Below are 22,140 nucleotides of genomic sequence, written 5' to 3'. Positions count from 1 at the left end.
ATTATTGGGATAGACTTCCGAAAGCAGGATGGCTAGGCTGGCAGGTGGACTCAAGAGCTTAGGATCTCATTGTTACTAAAAGAACAAGGTCATTCCTAAGGCAGTTCTGAAACAATCACATACTAATGTTCTCTCAGATGAGTAACTACAAATCAAAGTAAACAGTAGAAGAGTAGCTGACACATAAAAAGGTCACTGTCACCTCATGTCGAGGAAATAATTGAAGTAGCTCAGCAAATAATAAAATAAAAAGAAATGTTTCAGAACAAGCTGTTACATTCATTTGGTATCAATAAAATGGTCCAAAATAAACCAGAAGACCATGTCAAGTTATAGCTGTGTAAATGATGAAATCTGATATTTAATGTTTAAATTCAGCAGCTGAAAGAATCCCTTTGTAAAGATGAAAATGAAGTTTACATTACTCTGGAAAAATATGACCTACCAGTTAGAATTTGGATATTATTGTTACCTTTTCCTTCATGTCTACATCATGGTGATAAATGCTCATATTTCCTGGCACATTCTTCTCCATGTAATAGGGAAAACAGTGAACCTTTAGTGAAAATAGGCTGAATAGCTAAATGGCCTTCCGTTTTGAGGCAGTTATTTATATTCTGAAAGAGTGTAAGACCTTGAAGAAGAATCTCCTTTGCCACATGACCATCATAAAGGGAAAGGAATGGTGTATCCACTTGGGCACCAAGTTGTCCTTCTGTCATGGCTGGAGTTTCAGACAAATTGAACAGCAGTTTCAAAACTTGAATGTTGGTGCTTCTATTTCCTGAAAGCAACACTTCGAACAGGTCTGTAATGTAACTGTTAGGCATGTGCTGGTGGTCTTTGGTAACTGTCATGTTTGTTCACCATCTCAGTCCCACCAGTTGCACAGGGGAGTTCAGAGGACCAGAGAAGACATCGTCACAGACTTGATTGACATATACCTTTATCGTGAATTGATTTTTAACATTCACACTCAGGTTACTCAGTGTATTGAAAGCCTTCTTTTTAATATTGTGGTTGGGATTGTTGATTTTGCTACCAACAATTGGAATACCAACCAATTCACGAATAATGACTTGGTTAGCTGAAAAGGCTAATGTGACCAAATCTCTTTAAATAATTACAGGATCCTCAGTTGACTCAAGTAGATAAAGGAGTTCTGAAGTTGTTCAGCATTTAGAACAACATCATATGAACCATTGGTTAAGTCTTCTGCAAACTGGGAGGACGCAACCCACGACACATGACTTTCTCCCCTCTGGCCCCGTGTCAGCCTGTAAATGCAATAGCCCCTGAGGACCAGGCCACCCAGCCCCCATTCAGGGAGCCATCCATACTGCCTCTGGGGCTGGGGCATAGGTAAGGGCGTGGGAGGCTCTTGGGTGCAGGGATCTAGGAAGCAAGCAGGTCCCGCAGCCACCCTAGCTGCATCATGATAATTTGATATGTATATATAGATTGTAAAAGAATTCCCCCTATCTAGTTAATTAACACATCCTGTCAATAACTTCTTAAATGTATTTGTAAGTTGATTTTTAGGTAATTTATTTTTTATTTCTATATAATTGGGATTTTTTATTTTGTTACATTTTCTAATTAGTTGTGGTTTTATACAGTGGGGCCTGGACTTACTAGTTTAATTCATTCCGAGACCGAGCTCGTTAACTCAAATTACTCTGTCAACTCAATGCAAAAAATTGGCCGAGACAGCTGGTATCTAAAAAAACTCGTTAGTCAGGACACTCGTAAGTCAAGGCCCCACTGTATATGACTACTTATTTTTTTTTTTTACCAAACCACATTTATTATTTTTTTTGTACCAAACCTCATTAATGAATTCTTTTATTGTTTGTAATAGTTTCAAAGTTTTCTTATGTTTTCCAAGTATACAATCATATCTTTTATAAGTAGTGATCATTTTACCTGTTTTGTAATTTTATATATCTAGGGAAAAAGTATAAGTGTAATTATAGTAACAGATAGAATGATCATTTAATTTATTGTCCAAACCAGGACACTTTTGAGAATGAAGATGGTAGGGAGCATTATTAATTAATCTGAAACAACAGATGTATACTAGAAAATATGGTTATCTTTGTCTTGTTTGAGACCTTAATGGGAATGTTTCTAGTTTATCCCCATTAAGCATGATACTAGCTTTTGGGAGGGGGGGGAATATGTATATAGTAAGATATAATTTTTTGTCATAATAGAGAAGAATCATTTGTATATTACTTAGCATTTTTTTAAAATATATTTTATTGATTTTTTACAGAGAGGAAGGGAGAGAGATAGAGAGTTAGAAACATTGATCAGCTGCCTCCTGCACATCTCCTACTGGGGATGTGCCCGCAACCAAGGTACATGCCCTTGACCGGAATCGAACCTGGGACCTTTCAGTCCGCAGGCTGACGCTCTATCCACTGAGCCAAACCTGTTTCGGCTTACTTAGCATTTTAATCAAGAATGAATATTAAACTATAGAGATAAATACGATTTTTCATATTTTATTTTTTGATATGTTAAACTATATTAATAGATGTCCTAATCCTGAAAAGGATATATCCTTTTGTTCTTGGCTTTTTGGTTTTTTTCAGGTGTGTGTGTGTGTGTATACAAGAGTCCTGTTTGCTATTATTAGAATTCATTAGTGATGTCACTTGATATTTTTGGTGAGAGAAAGCTTATCTAGATTTGTTTTAAGATCATTGTTGTATTTGTTTTATAAAAAAGAATTTGTAAACTCTTCCTTATATTTAAAATCTTCTATTAAGGAAATTTTATACACAAAGCAGAAAGAGGACAGGATAGTGAACCTCCTTGTGCTCATCACATAGCTTTAACAGTTATCAATATTTTGCCATTTTACCTCTGTGTTTGTTTTATTTATCCCATGTCATTTTCTTCTTTTCTTTCTTTGGGGGGGATTGGTAGAAGAAAGTGTGGGACTGGGATATTTTAAAGAAACTAGAAGACATCATACCTATTTGTCCATAAATAATCTGTACTAATAAAAGAGAAAGATGCAAGTTGACCGTACCTTCACGATGTCCACCAGCCAATCAGGAGCGAGTATGCAAATTAACCCAACAAAGATGGCAGGTTAATTTGCATACGCAGGTGCCGAGGGACCGGGGGCAGGGCAGAATGCTTGTGTTGTTGCCATGGTGTTCGGCACCGCCCAGGCGGCTCTGGGCCAGAACAAAGGCAGAAAGGCGGTTCTGGCCAGAGCGAAGATGGTGCCAGCAGCCAGGGGAAGGAAGGCCCATTCTTGCACGAATCTTCATGCATCGGGCCTCTAGTTTAATATATATTTCTAACGAATAAAGACTTAAAAAAAAATAACAATAACTGGGTGGGGGCAGGCCAGAAGAAGTCAATGGGGGAAAAACGGGACATATGTATTACTTTCAACAATAAAGATTTTTTAAAAACAAAAGAAATATAGCAGTGACTATTTAAAGATATTATTATAGCTAAAAATAATTAACAGTAGTTCTTTGTCTAATACCCAATCTGTTTACAGTTGTGTTTGTTTAAAAAATGTCATTTTAGAGAGGCTTTTAAAATCAGATTCCAAATGTAAATGCATGACATTTCTTTTAAGAGAGAAGCCATTTATTTGTTGAAAAAAACAAATAAATGCTTTATTTGTCTTATAGGATTTCTCATATTTAGGATGTTTTTAATTTTATCCTTATGATTTCATTTAAGATAGAGGTCTGTCCCCATATTTCTAGTAATAGTAGTTAGATTTAGAGGTTGAATTAGATTCAGGTTTGATTTTGTCCTTGTTTTTTATTTTTTCAGGAATAACCCAAAGTGCTATATGCTTTGTGTTGCATTGCTCAGGAGGGAAATAATGTCCAGTTATCTCTCTTTATAATAATAGATCCGGATTATGTTTTCATGTCATTTAATATTTTTTCTACAAAATTTTAAATGACTGCATTGCATTCTGTTGACTGGCTGTTCCATAAATTATGTTTATATTTTATGGCTGGATGTTTAGGTGAGAGTCTTCTTCATTCACTATGCTAATTACTCAGTGTTTTTATTATTTTGAAGACTCACAGACTTTAATTTAGGGAAATTCTATTTCTTTGATAATTTTCAGCAGATTTTAGCCTCACTGGGCTCTTTCTTATAGTATGATTATTCCTTTGTCAAAAGATGTACTATTTTCTTGAATAGTGTAATGAGAGTTTACTTGTGTTTTTTTTAAATGATCCCTAAATTATGTGAGTTTCCTTCAGAGTGAATTTTCATATCTTTTTTTGCTCATTCTCTTCTACACCTTTGGTTTTTTAATATGCTGGCTATCTTTGATTGTCAGTTCATATTTAAGGCAAAAGGATTGGGTGGCTGGTGTAGGTTTTTTCAGCTTTTATATAAACTGAATGTTTTGTATTGGGGCATGGTGAGGGCAAAGTCCCTGTTTTAGGTGGGCAGAGAGCTGGCTATGAGACTGTGGGCTCTTTAAAAGTCTGAAGGAGGAGAACTTTATTCAGGGAAGCCAATATTTAAGCTTGAATACACCCTAGAAGCTTTAGCTTTCCTAATATTTAATTCAATTTTTTAGAGGAGAGGCATCTGGTGTCTGCTAACTGCCTGCTTTCTGTATGAGATAGATTGGGATGCTGATTAGGTTAATTGTCCTGTTTTTCAAATCTGATTATCCCCCTGATTTTAGCTTTATTTATCATTCTCTTCCTCTGTTGATCCTGCTGACTAAGTAGGATTCCATTGAGCATGGAATCCAACTTCCCGGGTAAGTCTAGTACCCATCTGACACCATAAATAGTTATTACAGTATTGTCGACTATATTGCTTATGCTATACTTTACATTCCCATGATTATTTTTATAACTGGCAATTCATATTTCTTAATCCCTTTCACTTTTTTCACCACCCCCCAAATCTCTGTTTGTTTCTGTTTTGTTTGTTAATTTTAATGTAGATGAGAGGCAGGATCTAACTAATTTTTCTCCAAATAGTCATTTGTCTAAATATTAATTGAATAATTTCCCACTGATTTGAAATGCCACCTGACTTAATCAGAGTGGTTTGCTTTTGAAGAAATAGAAGCTTACTCAAAGAAAGATCAAGCAGGAAATATAACTGCCCTTACTGAAACTCAGAAGTTTTTAGCTAGCTTCTCTCTTCTCTTTGGGGCCTCAGGTGTGGCTTCCCTGCCTCTCTTCTTCTTCTTCTTTTTTCTGTAGACTGGTTTTCTCTTTTATATGACCTTACCATGACATTGCAAAACGGAAGCCTTTAAGACTACAAGACGGTCTGGTCTGTTCCTTATAGTTAATTAACTTAGTTTACATGGCCCAAGTACCAATTCCTAGGAAAGTGAATTTAATTCATCTTGTTATGCCTGGGATTGAGTTTGGGCATGTGTTATTAATGTAAGTATTAGGTGAACCTTTTCAGCAGGGGCTATAGATGATGAACTGTTTTCAGAATAAAGGGTGGGACACATGTCTTAAGAGGTGCCTAGTACAGCGTCTTTATCATATGTACAAAAATCTTCATATGTTCATGTTGACCAATGTCACCCCAATCAATTTAATAAATAAATATATATAAAAAAGGAATATATACTATTCTTTCCCATTAAAAATATTTTGGTTATTCTCACTAGAAGTTTCTTTCCAGATTAAATGTAGAACCTATAGTTATACTTTAAATCTACACTCATCACTAGCCATATGTGACTTTATTTTAATTAATTAAAACTAAAATTCAGTTCTTTCATTACACTAATCACATTTCAGGTGCTCAATAGCTGCATATGGGTAGTGGCAAGTGTATTGAATAGTGCAGATATAGAACATGCTATCATTGCAGAAAGCTTTATTGGGTAGTGCTTCTTTAGAGGCTTGTCTATTGATAACATCTAATTTTATAAAAAATATATTTTTATTTATTTCATAGAGGAAGGGAGAGAGAGATAGAAACATTAATGATGGGATAGAATCATCTATCAGCTGCCTCCTGCACACCCCCCACTGGGGATCAAGCCCACAACCCGGGCATGTGCCCTGACTGGTAATTGATCTGTGACCTCCTGGTTCATAGGTTGATGGTCAACCACTGAGCAACACTGGCCAGGTAGATAATTTATCTAATTTTTAAAGCCCATGGAAGAAGCAAAAATATTTTGTATAGGGTTCTTTTATACTATTTTGGTCAATATGTGGAAGATGATATCAAGATAGCTATGTTTTCTCATTTTAAAAGGTTGATGGAAGAAAGTTTGAAAATTACCAATATACCATAAAGGAGAAAATAAAAAATCTCCTGCGACCCCAAGGGATAGGAGTTTTAAATAGCTTTTTTGAAGTATATAAGTGGACGTAGTGTGCAGTTGTATTAATTTTCACCAATGAAATAATATGTCTTTTGACTACAGTTTCTCTATTCCTGGGATATTTTTTATCCATGTCTTGCTTGTTTGGATTTTATAATCATAGTTTTGTTCAAGAAGAACACATAAGTATATTTCTTATATTACATCAAGAGGCATGTGATGCCAATTTGTCTCACTGATGATGGCAGGTTTGATCACTTTGTTGAAGTGGTGACTGCCAGGTCTCTCCATTATAAAGGCACATTTTCCTTTTGTAATTAGTAAGTAATCTGGGGGTAATACTTAAAGACTATGTGAATATCTTTTTTCCCAACAACTTTTCACCTAATGATTTTAGCATCCATTTAGGTAGCTTGCAGGAATCAATTATTACAAGGGATTTGCAAAATGGTGTATAAAAATTCTATCATTTATCATTCTATTTAACAATTTTTAGCTGGCATTCTTCTCTAAAATTAAAATTCAGTTCCCCTCCCTGCCCATTTCTCTCTCCTTTGATTCTGTATTTCCCCCCACCCTTTATTTTTATATATATATAAGCACCCCAGGTATTTTTTATGAAGTTGGTCAGTGTGACTCATCACTATACTTTGGGACTCATTGCTATGTATAGCCACATCTGTGTAAAGTGATGTTAATCCAGGAGAACTTTACTTTATAGCAGGTTGGACATTTTTATATGTTTGACTTAAACTGAGAATTCTTATTCTTATAGAATAAGATGGTTCAAGTATTAACATAGATAAAAATTACACCACTTTGGGTCTTTCTTGATTAATTCTATTGAAACATAAACTTTTCAGAAACTGGGGCAACTGTGTTAAGGAATTCCCATTTACACTAGGCAAGAAAGTAAACAGTAAGTGGAGAGTAGGGTAACAAACACTTATGGTATCAAAAAACAACCGTGAAAAGGATCTGTCTTAATGTGCTAGCCCATTGCAGTTTAACATATTGCTTACAACCTTCACAATAGAATTTGAGTGACTTCAGTTACACATTCCAGGAGACTGGCAGTCTGTTACAATCAGAGTCTGAACTTTAGAGCAGGCTAATTTACAGCGATGGGATGAAGAAAGTTGTGGATTTGTATTACACACTCTCACCTGACACTGTATCTGATCCCTTACCTGCTGATTGACATCTTGAATGAGCTCTTTGAAGCAAGTTCCAGCTTAATTAAAACGTTTGCTTGGTTAGCAGTGATCTGTGAAAGCCTGTGATAAATATTGAATCAGGTTCACCTGCTGGTGGCTGTGAGTGGATAAACAGCTGCTTTGTGCAGTTTAATCATGAAACTGTGGCGGTAGAGTACTACTACTGTTTGAATTTTTTAAAAAGAATAGTTGAAAAGGTATAGTTATGTCACTTTTGCTATCTTGCTAGAGTGTGTGCTTATGTGAGATTTTGCACAACAGATATTCTGTACCTGTTTAGATGGTTTGGACAACAGCAAATGGTTGATAAAGATGAACAATAAACCCTGTTTTTTATGCCTCAAGATTGTAATATAATTCTGCACTCATTGGCTTTTTACCACTAGCTCTATATGTGCATGACTTTTTGAAATAAAAAAGGCAGTATTTTGCTTTTTTGCCAAGTTAAATGATAGATGATAATAAATCTTAAAGCTTTAAGATTTGAGGTTATGAATTCTAACTTCTCCACAAATTTATTGTGTTTTGTAGTAACTTGAAGAACTTTTTGTTTTACTTTTTTCATCTGTAAAATGGAATTTAAAATCAATATTACTGAACTGTTTTAGAATTATGTTAATATTAATAATTAAAAAATATAAAAAAGAAATGAATTTGCAAGCAGTGGAGGAATCTTTATAAAATTACTAGAGGCCTGGTGCATGGATTCGTGCACCGGTGGGGTCCCTTGGCCTGGCCTGGGGGGATCGGGCCGAAAATGGCTCTCCGACATCCCCTGAGGGGTCCCGGATTGTAAGAGGGCGTAGGCCAGGCCGAGGGACCCCACCGTGCATGAATACATGCACTGGGCCTCTAGTATGCATATCAGATCTTTGGTTAATCTCTTCCCACTCCCCCTACCCCCTTCTAAGAGTCATCAGTCTGTTCCATGTTTCCATGCCTGTGGTTTCTGCTCCTGCATTGAGCGTCTGCCCCCTGGTGGTCAGTGCACGTCATAGCTACTGGCTGGTTGGCTGGTCGGTCAGTCGCTTAAGCTTTTATATCTATCTATCTATCTATCTATCTTGTGTGAATTATAATTTTGTTTATTTCTTTAAAAATATTTTTTATTGATTTGTAGAGAGAGAGGAAGGGAGAGGGAGAATAAGGGAGACAGAGAGTGGGAGAAAGAGAGAGAAACATCAGTGTGAGAGCTGCCTCCTGAATGCCCCCTACTGGAGATTATGCCCTGACCAGGAATGTAACGCAACCTTTCAGTGTATGAGACGATGCACAACCAACTGAGCCACACTGGACAGGGCTCAGTTTGTTTATTTCTCTGCAGCATAATTGTGTCTGGCCAATACGGTTATAAAGAAAATGCTGTTTCCATTTGATTTCCATATAAAATCAGACATAAGTTTTGGGGTAAAGCCATCACCCAAATAAATAGCAGTCTTCTTTGAGCGCCTGATGAATATTATGGAGTCACTTTCTAGAAATGCACAAAAACTTGTGTCTGTAGTTTATGGGTCATCTCTAACCCTCTGTAATAGTTCATCGACCCTAATTTAAAATATGCCTTTGTCATTTTCTATTTCTAAGCATATTTAATCACCATGCTTATTTTTATTTTTTAAGTATTCAGGTATAGTAATTGTTTTTGTTGTAAGCAGAGGTTGGAGAAAGTTATGAAATTTTAGAGATTGACACTGTGCTATCTTAATCTACTTGAACTTCTAAATATGGCTTTGTGAAAGAAATACTGGCAAGGACTCAGCAGTTTTGGCCTTTTTTTCAAGATCAAATCTTAAAATCTCTCTTCATCTTTTCAAGGAATTTAGATATATGTCTCTATATACCAGGTGAAATGAGGGACTAGATAGAAGTTTTTAGAAGAACATTTTCCAAAAATCCCTGGATGCTGACATTCTAAGAATAGTTTTAGCTACTGTAGATTTGAAATGTATTTTTGAATAATTGAATCCTGCATAATAATAGGTTTATGCTATTATTTGGGTTAGGTTTTCTTGCCTTTTGTGGAAGTAAAAGGACTCTATAGACAGTTTCTAGCTATGGGAGAAGAAGCCCTCTCTTAAAGAGTTTGCTTCTGCCACTCAGTGTAGCTGCTTTACAGATCATAGAGATTACAGGTTTTGGGGAGCCCATGTGTTTTATCTTTCTTAAAGTGTCTTTCTTCTTTTTTAAATTTATTGTCGCCACTATTACATTGCCCCCCATTCCCCTTTGCCCACCTCTATCCTTAAAGTGTCTTATCTATCTTTTAAAGTGTTAGCCTTTCATTGAATTGAAGTATACTATGACCTCCTGCCATTTCTCTTTTCAAGATTATTTCTCTAGTTTTCTTACAGCATTGAATGTTGCTGACTTGGGTACAAATAATTCTTTTTTGTTATTAATGTCTTTTTGAAGCCTCTGTCCTATTGCCACATTTATTTTTTTCCATTCTCAAATATGATTGTACCAAATCCTTTCATAGATCATTCCTGAAGAAATAATTTCTTTTTACAATAACAAAAGAAAAAGAATCAACTCTCTTTCTTAAATTCTTTCTTCTACTCTACTTGCCCATCCACCCACTGAAAAACTATCTTCTTGAGGACACACTTTAAGTTGATAGATGGTGTGATGATTTCAGAGCACTTTAAATCTTAAAACAAAACAAAGAAAAACATGTTCATATAAAATTTGCCATCATTTATAATTTTTTAAATTATGAAATGAAAAACAAATTTAAGATACCTTAATAAAACTGCTCTAGTGGAAACATTTTCTGAAACTAGTGCTTGATCTTAGTTTTGTTAGTACAGCTATAAGCATAACATTTAAAAATAAACACATTCATTATTTAAATTATTAGTGCCCAATTCACACCTTTTAAAAAGTTTGAATACAAAGCAGCAACTTATAAAGCTGTATAATAGCTTCTTTTTTTGTTTGAAAAAATTATATGAAAGATGTATTTATACATATATGAAAGGTCTAAAATTATAATGAATTATTTGGGATGGGGAGCTAGTTTATTTTGTGTATTTCTGTGTTGTTTGAATTTTTTGGTCGGGGAAAAAAGTGGAATTACAAGGTATAGGACAGGTGATAAACTTTTAAGTGGAATTGGTGTTGAAAAGTGTTCCTTCCATCAAAATATAGATGATGTCCAAGCCTTCAAAAAAGACCACTTTACTGGATTACTTTTATGTTTGGATAGAATAGATCCACATAGTATACAGCAATGATTAGACCCCAGCTTTCTAATATTCAGGATAAATTTAACTATCATAGGGAAGAGAAATAGTATAATTGAGTGAAAAGATTGAAGGTATAAAAAAGTAAACTAATTCTGCTACCTAGAGTTACCCTAATTCTTTTACTGTGTTAATTAATTAATGTGATCATTGCAAAGGCCAAAAAAGAATTCAGTCAGAAATATCATGATATAATTTGCATCCCATTTTTGTGTGTAACCATAAATTGTCAGATATTGCAATATATGTAACATAAACCACATGTCAGCTGTTTCCTGCCTCACTGTTGACAAGAGCTCCATTCATAACTCTTCTTTTTATCCTTTCAGTGAATAAGTAATTATTCAATATAGAAGGCAGGATATTTGGAACTGGCTATTTAATGTGGCAGCACTCTGTAATGAAATCTGCTGTTACTGGCAACCTGAGAGGGGAATGTAACAATTCCAGCATAGCTGTAACTTTATCTGCTTTGACTGTTTATTTGGCACATCAGTGAACCTTTTATCCCAGTGAGTGACAGTTCCAGAAGGGTCACATTTACATCCATTCTATCATGTATTGTAATATTTAATGGCGGACAAGGTTGAGTGAGACTGGCAGTAATTTGAACTTGCTTTTCCACTGAGTTGAGGCTAAAAGACAGCTTGAGCCCCAGTATTGTGGTGTAACATGCTATATGACTTAGCATTTGTTGATGAAGGCTAATCTTACTGATTATATTTTTTTCAAAACACTTCAGTTAAATGGTATATTTGTTCTACTAAACTATAACTCTACAGTACAAATTCTCTTACGCTACTGTGCTACTTAGCTTTTTCCCCCCCATTAGTGATCACTTCTATAAACTAACCATTTCATGGAATTTCTCTTAATAAGGCTGCACTCTGTCTCATATGTATAGTAATTAAGGTTAAAGTTAGGTAGTAGTTATTAAGAATCCATGAGTTCTAATATATAGCATTAAACTGCTTTTTATTTTTGAGAGTTTAGAAATAGGAGAGAAAAAAATCAGGTAAACATTAGACTGTATTCCTGAAGTTCCATGTATGGTGTATTTAAGGAGACATTTATATAACTATTTCAATTATGAAACTGAATTACGAGTAAAATTGTCCAGGAAAAGGTATCCTGAATGATAATTTTACTGATGGATTTGCATTTTATGACAGGTAATTGAATTTCAGATATACTTGTTCCACATAAGCAACTTGCCTTTATTATTAAATATTAATAATATGCATTCATTTTCATACCTTTGCTAGAGAATAGTTTTTGCTTCTGTTGTTCAGTGATACTTAGATTCAACTTGATATTTCTATTTTTTTGTAAGCTATATTTTAAATACTTTAAAAATATAGGTATATTACAGGATATTTAAATGGGCTGTGCTGTAAACAAAATAGTACTATCAATTCTAAGCTCACTTGTTCACTTGAAGCCTAAGCAAAAATTAAAATTATCTTATTATAATTTATGAAAGAGTAAAGTTAAAATGTATTTAAAGCATTTGGAATTTGAGAGTTGGAGTGGTATGTAGGAACCAGTGCAAATATGAAAATATCATTTATAAGTTTTAAGAGTGAAAGAGAACCAATTTGAAACGGAATTTGTAGTTTTTCTTTAATGGCAAGTATTAGATGGTATCTTGATATTTTTTGAAAGTTGTGATTCATTACTATGGGTTCTGATTCTTTGAGAGGTTTGATGACATTTTTTATGGTAGTTCAGATGTTAGTTATCTTTTTCTTTTCTTATACAGCCCTCTGGTCACTGTGCTAGGTGCTGTTGTTCTACTAAACAAGGAAACAGTCAAGATTCTTCAAATGCCACTAAGAAGGATCATGGGGGGAAATCCAAGATACCAAAAATATATTTTGGAACACGTACACACAAGCAGATTGCTCAAATTACTAGAGAACTCCGGAGGACAGCGTACTCAAGGGTCCCAATGACTATTCTTTCCAGCAGGGATCATACTTGTGTCCATCCTGAAGTAGTAGGTAACTTCAACAGAAATGAAAAGTGCATGGAATTGCTGGATGGAAAAAATGTGAGTAAAGTTACTTTGTTTTTGAGAAAAAAATAAGGTTAAAAGGATTACATTAACTCAATTTTTTTGTTTATTTTTTATATATACATTTCCAGTTATAATCAAATAACTTTTGAAATCAAATTAATTGTTAGTATTAATATTTTTTGAAAACTAATTTTACCACAAGAAAAATCTTTATTCAAGTTTAAAATTATGGTTTTTGTCCTAAAGTTTGGGGATATTTAATTCCTTGAAATTAATTTTCATTTAAACCAGATGTCTTCTTAACTTTCTTGTAAGTCAAACATGGATGATGTCATATGAAGAGATAAAAGTATTTAAATGGACTAGATTTAATTAATGTCTTATACATATTTAAAACTTCAAAGGAATATAGTTTATTTAGGTTTTCTTTGAGCAAATTTTAAAATGTTTTTTTAATTGAATGAGAAATATAATGATTACCTTGTCTCATTCTGATTAACACAAACTTCTGTTTCCAAAAAATTATATTAAATTACTAACTTTAAAGATATGTCATTGTGGTTTTGAAGTTTTCCAGGAAAATCTAGATTGACATGAATTTGGACTAGAAATTTGGTGGAAATAGAGAAGTCTTTCTTACTAAAGACACGACTTTTAAATAATTTTTTGGCATAGTATTAGTTTGGTAGTTTGTGTCCCTGTTTGATAACTAGCTTACTCTAAAATGGAAGTTACGAGTCTGTAATTATACCCAGAAATTATTGGTGAACTATAAATTGATAGTAGATGAAATGACTGATGATATTTTAATACATTTTTGAAGTTCAATTTTTCACTAGTATTTTGTCAGAGTTATTTTTACACAAAAGGAGATGGCTATAGCCCCTAGAGTTTCATTTAATTGATATATCATCTCCTACTATATAATGTAAATAAATTATTTTATATTATGCTTTTCTTCCTCTGCTTTATTTTATTAGATGGAAATTTATTCAAGCTTTGTTTGGGATATTAAAAAGATGTTTCAATAGGCATTCAGACATGTGAATATGAAGTAGAAGTACTAGGGAACTTGTTCAGAGTCAGGAAGAGAATACAGATTATTGAATCAAAACCATTGTTGAAAATACTATTTACATATTTATTTCCAATAAGTTCTTCTTAATTGAGGAACTGTGAATCTTCACAATATTTAAAAAGTTCTCTTCAAGGAGAGATGAAAATAGTAAAAAGTCAAATACTAAAAAAATAATAAAATAGAGAAAAGGCTCTTCATGATAAAAACCCATAAATTTTGTGCACTTTTAAGTAGACTTCTTTCCATAAGTGGTTAATTAATCTACTGGATTCCTCAAATTCTTGAAATTTCTCTTTTGTCTATATAGTTTATGCAAGAAGACTTGGCATTGCCTATTTTTTACTTGTTATTGGGAAAATTTTACCATAATTGATTATTATCTCCTTATTAAAAGCAATTATAAAGTTTAAGATTGTGCATTGAAAGCAGATAATCTTATTTTATGTAATCCCTAGAATACTGTAGTGCTGGTTATGTTTTTTGATTGATCTTTACTGTCATAAGTTTGAATCGTGTAAAAATAAAAAGTAATTCAATAGACTTGAATGTTTAGAATTTTTCATTAGCATTTAGTTTCTGTTTTAAAGTAAACAAGTCTTTAAAAAATATTAGCTATGTACATAATTGAATATACCTGCTTTTAGTTGTTTGTCTTGACCTAATTTCGCCTCAGAATGCTTAGCTCATAGGCATACATGAACATTCTTTTTCTTGTTCTCAAGCCCTTAGGGTAATTTGGTATTGTAATGAGGGCCAATTACAAAGTCACCATAGGTGTCTATGTTTACTGTGGCTGAATTACCAAAGCGAAATGATAAATAGATAACTGACAGTTTGAGTGAAAAAGAGTGTAAAGTGTGATAACGCTTTAATTGACAGACTGCCCTCAGGGTTGTGTTACACTGCTAAAATGGATGAGCTTTTCTGGTTTTGCTATCAGCCTGTACAGGAGTGTCATTCTAAGTGCCCTTAAAGTGTAAACTTTCTGATTTTTTGGCTTGATCCAAAGGCACATGTGTTTTTGTTCACTGTTTCTTTTATGAATGTGCTCTTATACTGGAAATGCAATGCATTTATCTGTTAAAAGTTAATTTTGTTTCAGTTAAGAAAAAATTACCTTAACTAGCCCCAGAAGTAATTTTAAAATAATATTTCAGGTATGCAAGAATATCTACTTTTGTTAGGATGAGATTTAACAGTTTTTAATCATAGACTGTGAAGTCACCTACCTTAGTGATCATTTTGTACAAATACAAGTTTTCTGATTAGTTTGGGATGGTAGACATGGTATAATTTGTCTCATCTTTGCTTTGTGGCTTTAATGATGTTACTAAAATTCTGAGATAAACTTGTTTTATTTCTCTGTGCCAATATTGGTTCACATTTCAATTATGCATATTTGTTTTTAGGGCAAATCCTGCTATTTTTATCATGGTGTTCATAAAATTAGTGGTCAACACACATTCCAGACTCTCCAAGGGATGTGCAAGGCCTGGGACATAGAAGAACTCGTTAGCTTGGGGAAAAAATTAAAGGCATGTCCATATTACACAGCACGAGAACTAATAGAAGACGCTGACATAATATTTTGTCCCTACAACTATCTTCTAGATGCACAAATAAGGGAAAGTGTGAGTAGATACGTAAAAATTAGAGCTTTTTTCCCTACTTATTGGGATATACATGGTGAATGTGAAAGCTTTTAGATGTTTTAATGTCTTTTATTTTTTTGTTTTATAGTTAATGTATGTAAGTGTATAAAACAGATTAGAGTACTGAAAACATATTGTAAGGTGTAGTAAAAATTGAATTTTAGATCTTGTCACTTTAATTTCCAAAGTAATAAATACTTTTAAGTGGGATTATAGCAGGGTTTTCATCACCTTGTTAGTGGTGACATTTCGGACTGGATAATTCCTTGTTGTGTTGGGCTGTCTTGTGCATTATAGGATGTTTAACAGCTTCTCTGTTTTTATCCACTAGACGCCAGTAGCACCCTCACATGGTAATAATAAAAAATGTCTCCAGACTTTGCCAAATATACCCTGGGGGGCAAAATTGCCCAGTTATGATCCATTTATAGCTATCACTCTCTCCATTTATGAATAGTCAGAAAGAATTATTTTAAAACATTTAAAATATCTGAAGAATCTGTTTTGGACAATTTATGTTGGAAGAGTATTCATACTATGCAAATTATGCTTTGTGAGCTTTTGAGAAGTGAACTTTGTATACATCATTTGTGTTTATTTGCCTGGTTTTTCTTAGAGACATCCAATTGTTTCAGCATAAGAAAAAAACACCCAGAATAACTTGGTATATTCAATTGTTATTTCTCTCTTTAGATCTGACTGCAAAACTCTAGCTTTCTATTTCCTTAAGTTTGAAATGAATAGAATTATGTTTACTACCCCTACTATCCTGCCTCTTATCCTATCTCTTTTTTTTAAAAAAATATATTTTATTGACTTTTTACAGAGAGGAAGGGAGAGGGATAGAGAGTTAGAAACATCAATGAGAGAGAAACATTGATCAGCTGCCTCCTGCACATCTCCCACTGGGGATGTGCCCGCAACCAAGGTACATGCCCTTGACCGGAATCGAACCTGGGACCTTTCAGTCCGCAAGCCGACGCTCTATCCACTGAGCCAAACCGGTTTCGGCTTATCCTATCTCTTGGCTAAGTCTCTTCTGAGCAACTCTGCAGACCAGTCTTCTAATATTACTTTTATTAATCTTTCCTCTGCTTAAAAATCTCATAGTGCTCTTTGCTCATTGGGTAAAGTCCATATTTCTTAAGCTTACTTTCAAGTTCTTAATAGTCTGACCTGAATCTGCTCTTTCAGCCTTCTCTGCTGCAAACTCGCAACTGAAACCCCTCAAAAATTACCTCATAGTGGTAATTACCTGGCTGGGTAGCTCAGTTGGTTAGAGCGTCGTCTCGATATACCAAGGTTGTGGGTTTGATCCCCAGGGCACATACAAGAATTTATGCAATATAATGAACAACATAAACTGATGAACAAAAACAGATCCAGAGACAGAGAAGCATCGATCAGACCGTCAAACCTCAGAGGGAAGGTAGGGGAGGGTGGGGCAGACAACAGGGGGGTGAGGGCATGAGTGGGGGGGGGGGCAATGGGGCGATAAGGACACATGTAATACCTTAATCAATAAAGAAAAAAAATTAAAAAAGAAGAATCAACCAAGGAATGCATAAATAAGTGAAACAACAAGTCAATGTTTCTCTCTAAAATCTATCAAGCAATAAAAATTACCTTATAGTCCCCTGAGGACTCCTTGTTATTTCCTATATCTCTGCTTTTTTATTTTTAACCACTGAGCCATTTGGCCAGGCCTGTATTTCTGCTTTTGATGACACCTGTGTTGAAATGACCTACTCTCTTCTATCCAAATCCAAGTCCTATTCCTCCTTAAGCCCCGTGTATTTCCTACTCTTCTATGGTTCTTTCTCAGTCATCTTCAACCCTCTGTATATTATTATTTCTTCAGAGTAACTCATTGACAGTTGCTTTGTGACATTTCTTGGTGTTAGTCAGGACTTTTCCAATGGCAAGTGACACAAACTCAGCTTCATTAGAGCTTAAGAAAAACCACTTGACTAACTCTTCATTGTGATGGCTTTATGTTCAGGCAAGTTCTTTTCAATGGGAACAAAGATAACCATAGGTAGCTAGCTAGCTAACCTGGAAAAAAGAACATGATCTTATATTAGTCACCCCAAATTACTCTGATTGGCCTAGTTTGGATCTCATATCCATTCTTGTACCAGTCACTGTGACCATGTAGGGATGTAATACTTTTTTTAATTGACAAGCCTAGTCTCTGAGTCTACCCATGTAGTAAGAGTGGTGATGTCCCTTGATTAACAGATTAACCGTCCTTCCAACATCACATAGGAGTTGGGGAAGAGCGGTTCTTACAATGAATTGTTGCAGGACAGACTAAAACGAAAGATACATTAATGTTTTGAGTCTTTTGAATCTTGTATTGTTATTTTACTTTTAAAGGTTTTTTTTTTTACTCTGCTTTTTAAATTATGTTGGAGATCCCTTCATAGAGGGATTTTTATGCTCCTTTGTGTAGCCAGCTGTACTTTAATCCAGACTCACTTAACACATTATTTTGGTTGTGATAGGTTTGCAAAGTATTTTGAGAGTGAAAAATGGCAAACTTTGTAATGTTGAGCTGATATTTGGTTGGCTTTAGTGCTTTAGAAGTTTCAAGGCCTGGAATCAGTTGCACATGCAATATTGGTCTATAGTGTGAATTTTTAAATGAAACATCTTACCTACTGCTGTTAAATGCATTTTGCTGAAAGTTTTACGGGGAATTTTTTTTTATCTTATAGATGGATATCAATCTGAAAGAACAGGTTGTCATTTTAGATGAAGCTCATAACATTGAGGACTGTGCTCGGGAATCAGCAAGTTATAGTATAACGGAAGTTCAGCTTCGGTTTGCTCGAGATGAACTAGATAGCATGGTCAACAATAACATAAGGAAGAAAGACCATGAACCCTTACAAGCTGTGTGCTGCAGTCTCATTAAGTAAGAACATTTGTCTATCAGTGTCATTTGTGCTGCCTTTGTATTAAAAACATGTTTTATTTTGCAGAGTATTTTATTGTTAGCAAACTTTGACCAGGCTGCTTTGGAAATGGATTGTTCCTTATCAGTTAAACTTTTAAAAATAGGCCTAGTCCAAACTTTTGTCTTATTCAAAAGAACATAATGGACAGAATAGATTTTTTTAAATTGATAATTGTGAATCTTATTCTTGATTTAAGAGGATAATTTAACAGCCACTTATGCTGTGTATAGGACATTGGGCTGTACATAAATTAATGGTTTTAATTAACATTTTAAAATTCTGGATATGGCTTTAATTTATTGCTTTATCGTCCAGTTTGAGTAGAATTCTAGTTTAATGAATTTCAATTAACCAATATTTCAATACTATAAAATAATATATTTAGTAGTAATTTCATTAAGATTTATATTACATAATTTCTCTTTCATTAGACATTAGGTTTTTTATCTCTTTACTAGAGGCCTGGTGTGAAATTCGTGCACTTGGCGGGGATCCCTCAGCCTGGATTGCGAGAGGGCGCAGGCCAGGCTGAGGGACCCCACTGGTGCACGATTAGAGCCGGAGAGGGACGCGGGAGGTTGGCCAGCTGGGGAGGGACTGTGGGAGGGCTCCAGGGTGTGTCCAGCCTGTATCACTCAGTCCTGATTGGCTGGACCCCAGCAGCAAGCTAACCTACCAGTTGGAGCATCTGCCCCTGCTGGTCAGTGAACGTCATAGCCACTGGTCGACCAGTCGACTCTCTGCCCCTTGGTGGTCAGTGCACATCATAGCGAGCACTTGAGCAGTCTTAGCATATCATTAGTATATTACGCTTTGATTGGTTGAATGGATGACCGGACACTTAGCATATTAGGCTTTTATTATATAGGATCTTAGAAAAAACCTCCCCTGACTCTACATCCTATTTCATTTATCTCAGCATTTTTCTGTTTCTTTAACAGTATACTTTTTAAAAATGTGAAAGTTACATAGTCACATGTTTGAACAGAAAAGGTATACACAAATTTCTGTTGTAAAAACCTCCTTCTCACCCCACCCCCAAATGCTTAGTTCTTGTCCTCCTATACAAATTTATCATTTAGTGCATGTTTATGCATAATGAGTCCATTCTTTCTCAATTTTTTGATAGTTCTTGTTTTGTTTGATGTCTAAATGTTGAAGTGCCTCAGGACTTTGTCTTAGGACCTCATTTCATTTCTAGCTCTGCATTTCTCCTAAATTGTATAACCCAGTCCCACAGCAGTACTGCCGAGGCCTGAACCTGTGTCTAGCCCCAACCTCTCCCAGGAGTGCTATGTTCATAAATCCAACTATACTTTATATCTTTGTTTGGATATAAAATTTCAGCTTTCCAAAACAAAACTTATTCCCTTCCCCTACTTAACCCCCTGTCTTTCTCATCTAAGCAAACAGTACTAATCATTTTCTCAAATAGAAAATTTAAGTATAATTCTCGACTACCGCCCCACCTCATTCAATTTATCAGTAAGTCTTGTAAATGCCACCTGTACAATATATCCCAAATTCCTGTCTCATGTCTACCATTCAACTAGAATACTGTAACAGCCTCCTAACCAGTCTCCGCTTTCACTCTTGCCTTTCTCCATTGTGACTTTGAAGCAGGAATCATCTTTTAAACACTTAGAATAGATGGTCTCTCTCTCTTATTTAAAATCCTCCATTTAAAACCTTCCCATTGCATTTTGAATAGAATTCAAATTTCTTATCCTGACTTAACATGATCTGATTCTTGCTTATCACTCTAACATTATTCATACCATTATTCCTTTTTGCCCATTGTGTTGCAAATACATTGGCTTTCTTCAGGTCCTTAAAGGAGGATAATTTGTGAGCCACCTCAGGATCTTTGCATTATTTTCTTCTGATCCTCCCAGGACTGGGTACATTTTGCTTTCAATACTGCCATGACTAAGTACATTTGCCTTCAGTTGTTAGAATAAATGTTACCTCAGGGAGAGCCTTCTTGATATTCAAATTTAAGTAGCAATTAGATTATATTAATCTAATTTAGTTTCATTATACTTCTTATTCCTACCTGATATTTTCTTGTTCATGTATTTGTTTCTAAATTTCTTCCTTTAGTAGAATGTAATTTCCATGAGAATAAGGGCCTTCCCTATTTTATGTACTGCTGTATTTCTACTACCTAGTATAGTTGTCTGGCATAATAATTGGCATTTAAGCACTTATTGGATGTACACATGTGTATATAAATTAATGAATATATTTATATATTTTCTAGTAATTCACTTTTAAAAAATATATTGATTACAGAGAGGAAGGGAGAGGGACAGAGAGAAACATCAGTGATGAGAGAGAATCACTGATCGGCTGCCTCCTGCACACCCCCTACTGTGGATCGAGCCCACAACCCAGGCATGTGCCCTTAACCAGGAATCGAACCAGGGACCTTTCATTCCACAGGCCAATGCTCTACCCACTGAGCAAAACCAGCCAGGGCTCTACTAACTCTCTTTTTTGTGTGTTAATATGTAACTTAAATTTTTTTATTAGGTAGTTTTGTATTTCCTTTAATGTGTATTTGGGATGAAGCTCCCAAGACATGGCTCTCATTCGGAGAGAGTCAAGTAAAGCAGCTGAATCCACAAAACGCTGCCTGTTTTTCTTTTGTGAATAAAAGCTTGTTTGTATGTTTGTTTGTTTTCTGATTGAAAGCTTGCTTTTTAGCTATGTGAATGTTTATTTTGTAATGCTGGTATGAGATTTGCATGCTTTTAGGACACAAATATGTCTTAATTAATCCATATTTGTGTCCTAAGATCTTCAAGGAATCCAGATGAACATATCTCAATTCTCTGTTCTGTGAAAATGGTGCCTATAGGATGATACTGGTTGATGGGGACTATTTTATTTTATTCCAGTTGGTTAGAAGCAAACTCTGAACATCTTGTGGAACGGGATTATGAATCATCCTGTAAAATATGGAGTGGAAGTGAAATGCTCTTAAATTTCCACAAAATGGGCATCACCACTGCTACTTTTCCCATTTTGCAGGTAAGATTTCCACTTGTGGGAATTCATTTAGTGAATTAGAAATGATTAATAGTGAATAAGTTTTATCCAGGGTAAAAAATACAGCAATTTGTTTTAAAATTTTGTAATGTAAGTTTGACAGGCTTATGTGTGATGGCATAAATTATGGATGAAAAAGTAGTAGTATTTAGTTTGAAGGAAATGAGGCTTAAAGAAATGAATTGCTTATCTACACTAATAAAAGAGAAACATGGTAATTAGCGTACGACCGCTACCCTTCCCATTGGCTAATCAGCATATCCTTATGCAAATTAACTGTCAGCCAAGATGGCGGCCAGCAGCCATGCACTGAAGCGAACAGGGAGGCTTGCTTGCTCCAGTGACAGCGAACTCTGTGTTCCCTGCCTGCCGCTGCTGGCCTCTCAGCTGCAACTCTAAGCAACTATGTTGCAAATATAGAAGCTAAACAAAACCCCAGAAACCGGCTTTCAGTCAGCCGGGCTTCAGCCAGCCGGACCACAACATTGTATCAATGTTTTCAGCAGCGAGGCCTCGGAGCTAAAGCTGGCCCAGAAAAAAAAAAAAAAAAGAAAAGAAAACAAGGAGCGGTTAGAAGCTTTAGTCACTC

At 34.9% G+C, this 22,140-nt stretch overlaps 1 protein-coding gene and 1 pseudogene across 2 annotated transcripts in view; one reads left to right on the top strand and one right to left on the bottom strand.

Moving 5' to 3' along the window:
* The window catches only part of BRIP1 (BRCA1 interacting protein C-terminal helicase 1), a 138,282-nt gene that overhangs the window by 28,684 nt on the left and 87,458 nt on the right, over positions 1-22,140 (top strand). For both annotated transcript variants that reach the window (XM_014531667.1, XM_014531671.1), the window contains exons 8-11: positions 12,547-12,837; positions 15,292-15,513; positions 18,255-18,454; positions 21,401-21,533. In XM_014531667.1, the coding sequence (XP_014387153.1) occupies positions 12,547-12,837; positions 15,292-15,513; positions 18,255-18,454; positions 21,401-21,533 (846 nt within the window). The remainder of the gene's footprint in view (positions 1-12,546; positions 12,838-15,291; positions 15,514-18,254; positions 18,455-21,400; positions 21,534-22,140) is intronic.
* Positions 449-1,360, bottom strand: LOC102262125 (annotated as a pseudogene).

The sequence above is a fragment of the Myotis brandtii genome, unplaced genomic scaffold, assembly GCF_000412655.1.
Source record: "Myotis brandtii unplaced genomic scaffold, ASM41265v1 scaffold120, whole genome shotgun sequence".
Classification (NCBI taxonomy): Eukaryota; Metazoa; Chordata; class Mammalia; order Chiroptera; family Vespertilionidae; genus Myotis; species Myotis brandtii.
This window is presented reverse-complemented; position numbering and strand designations above follow the sequence as displayed.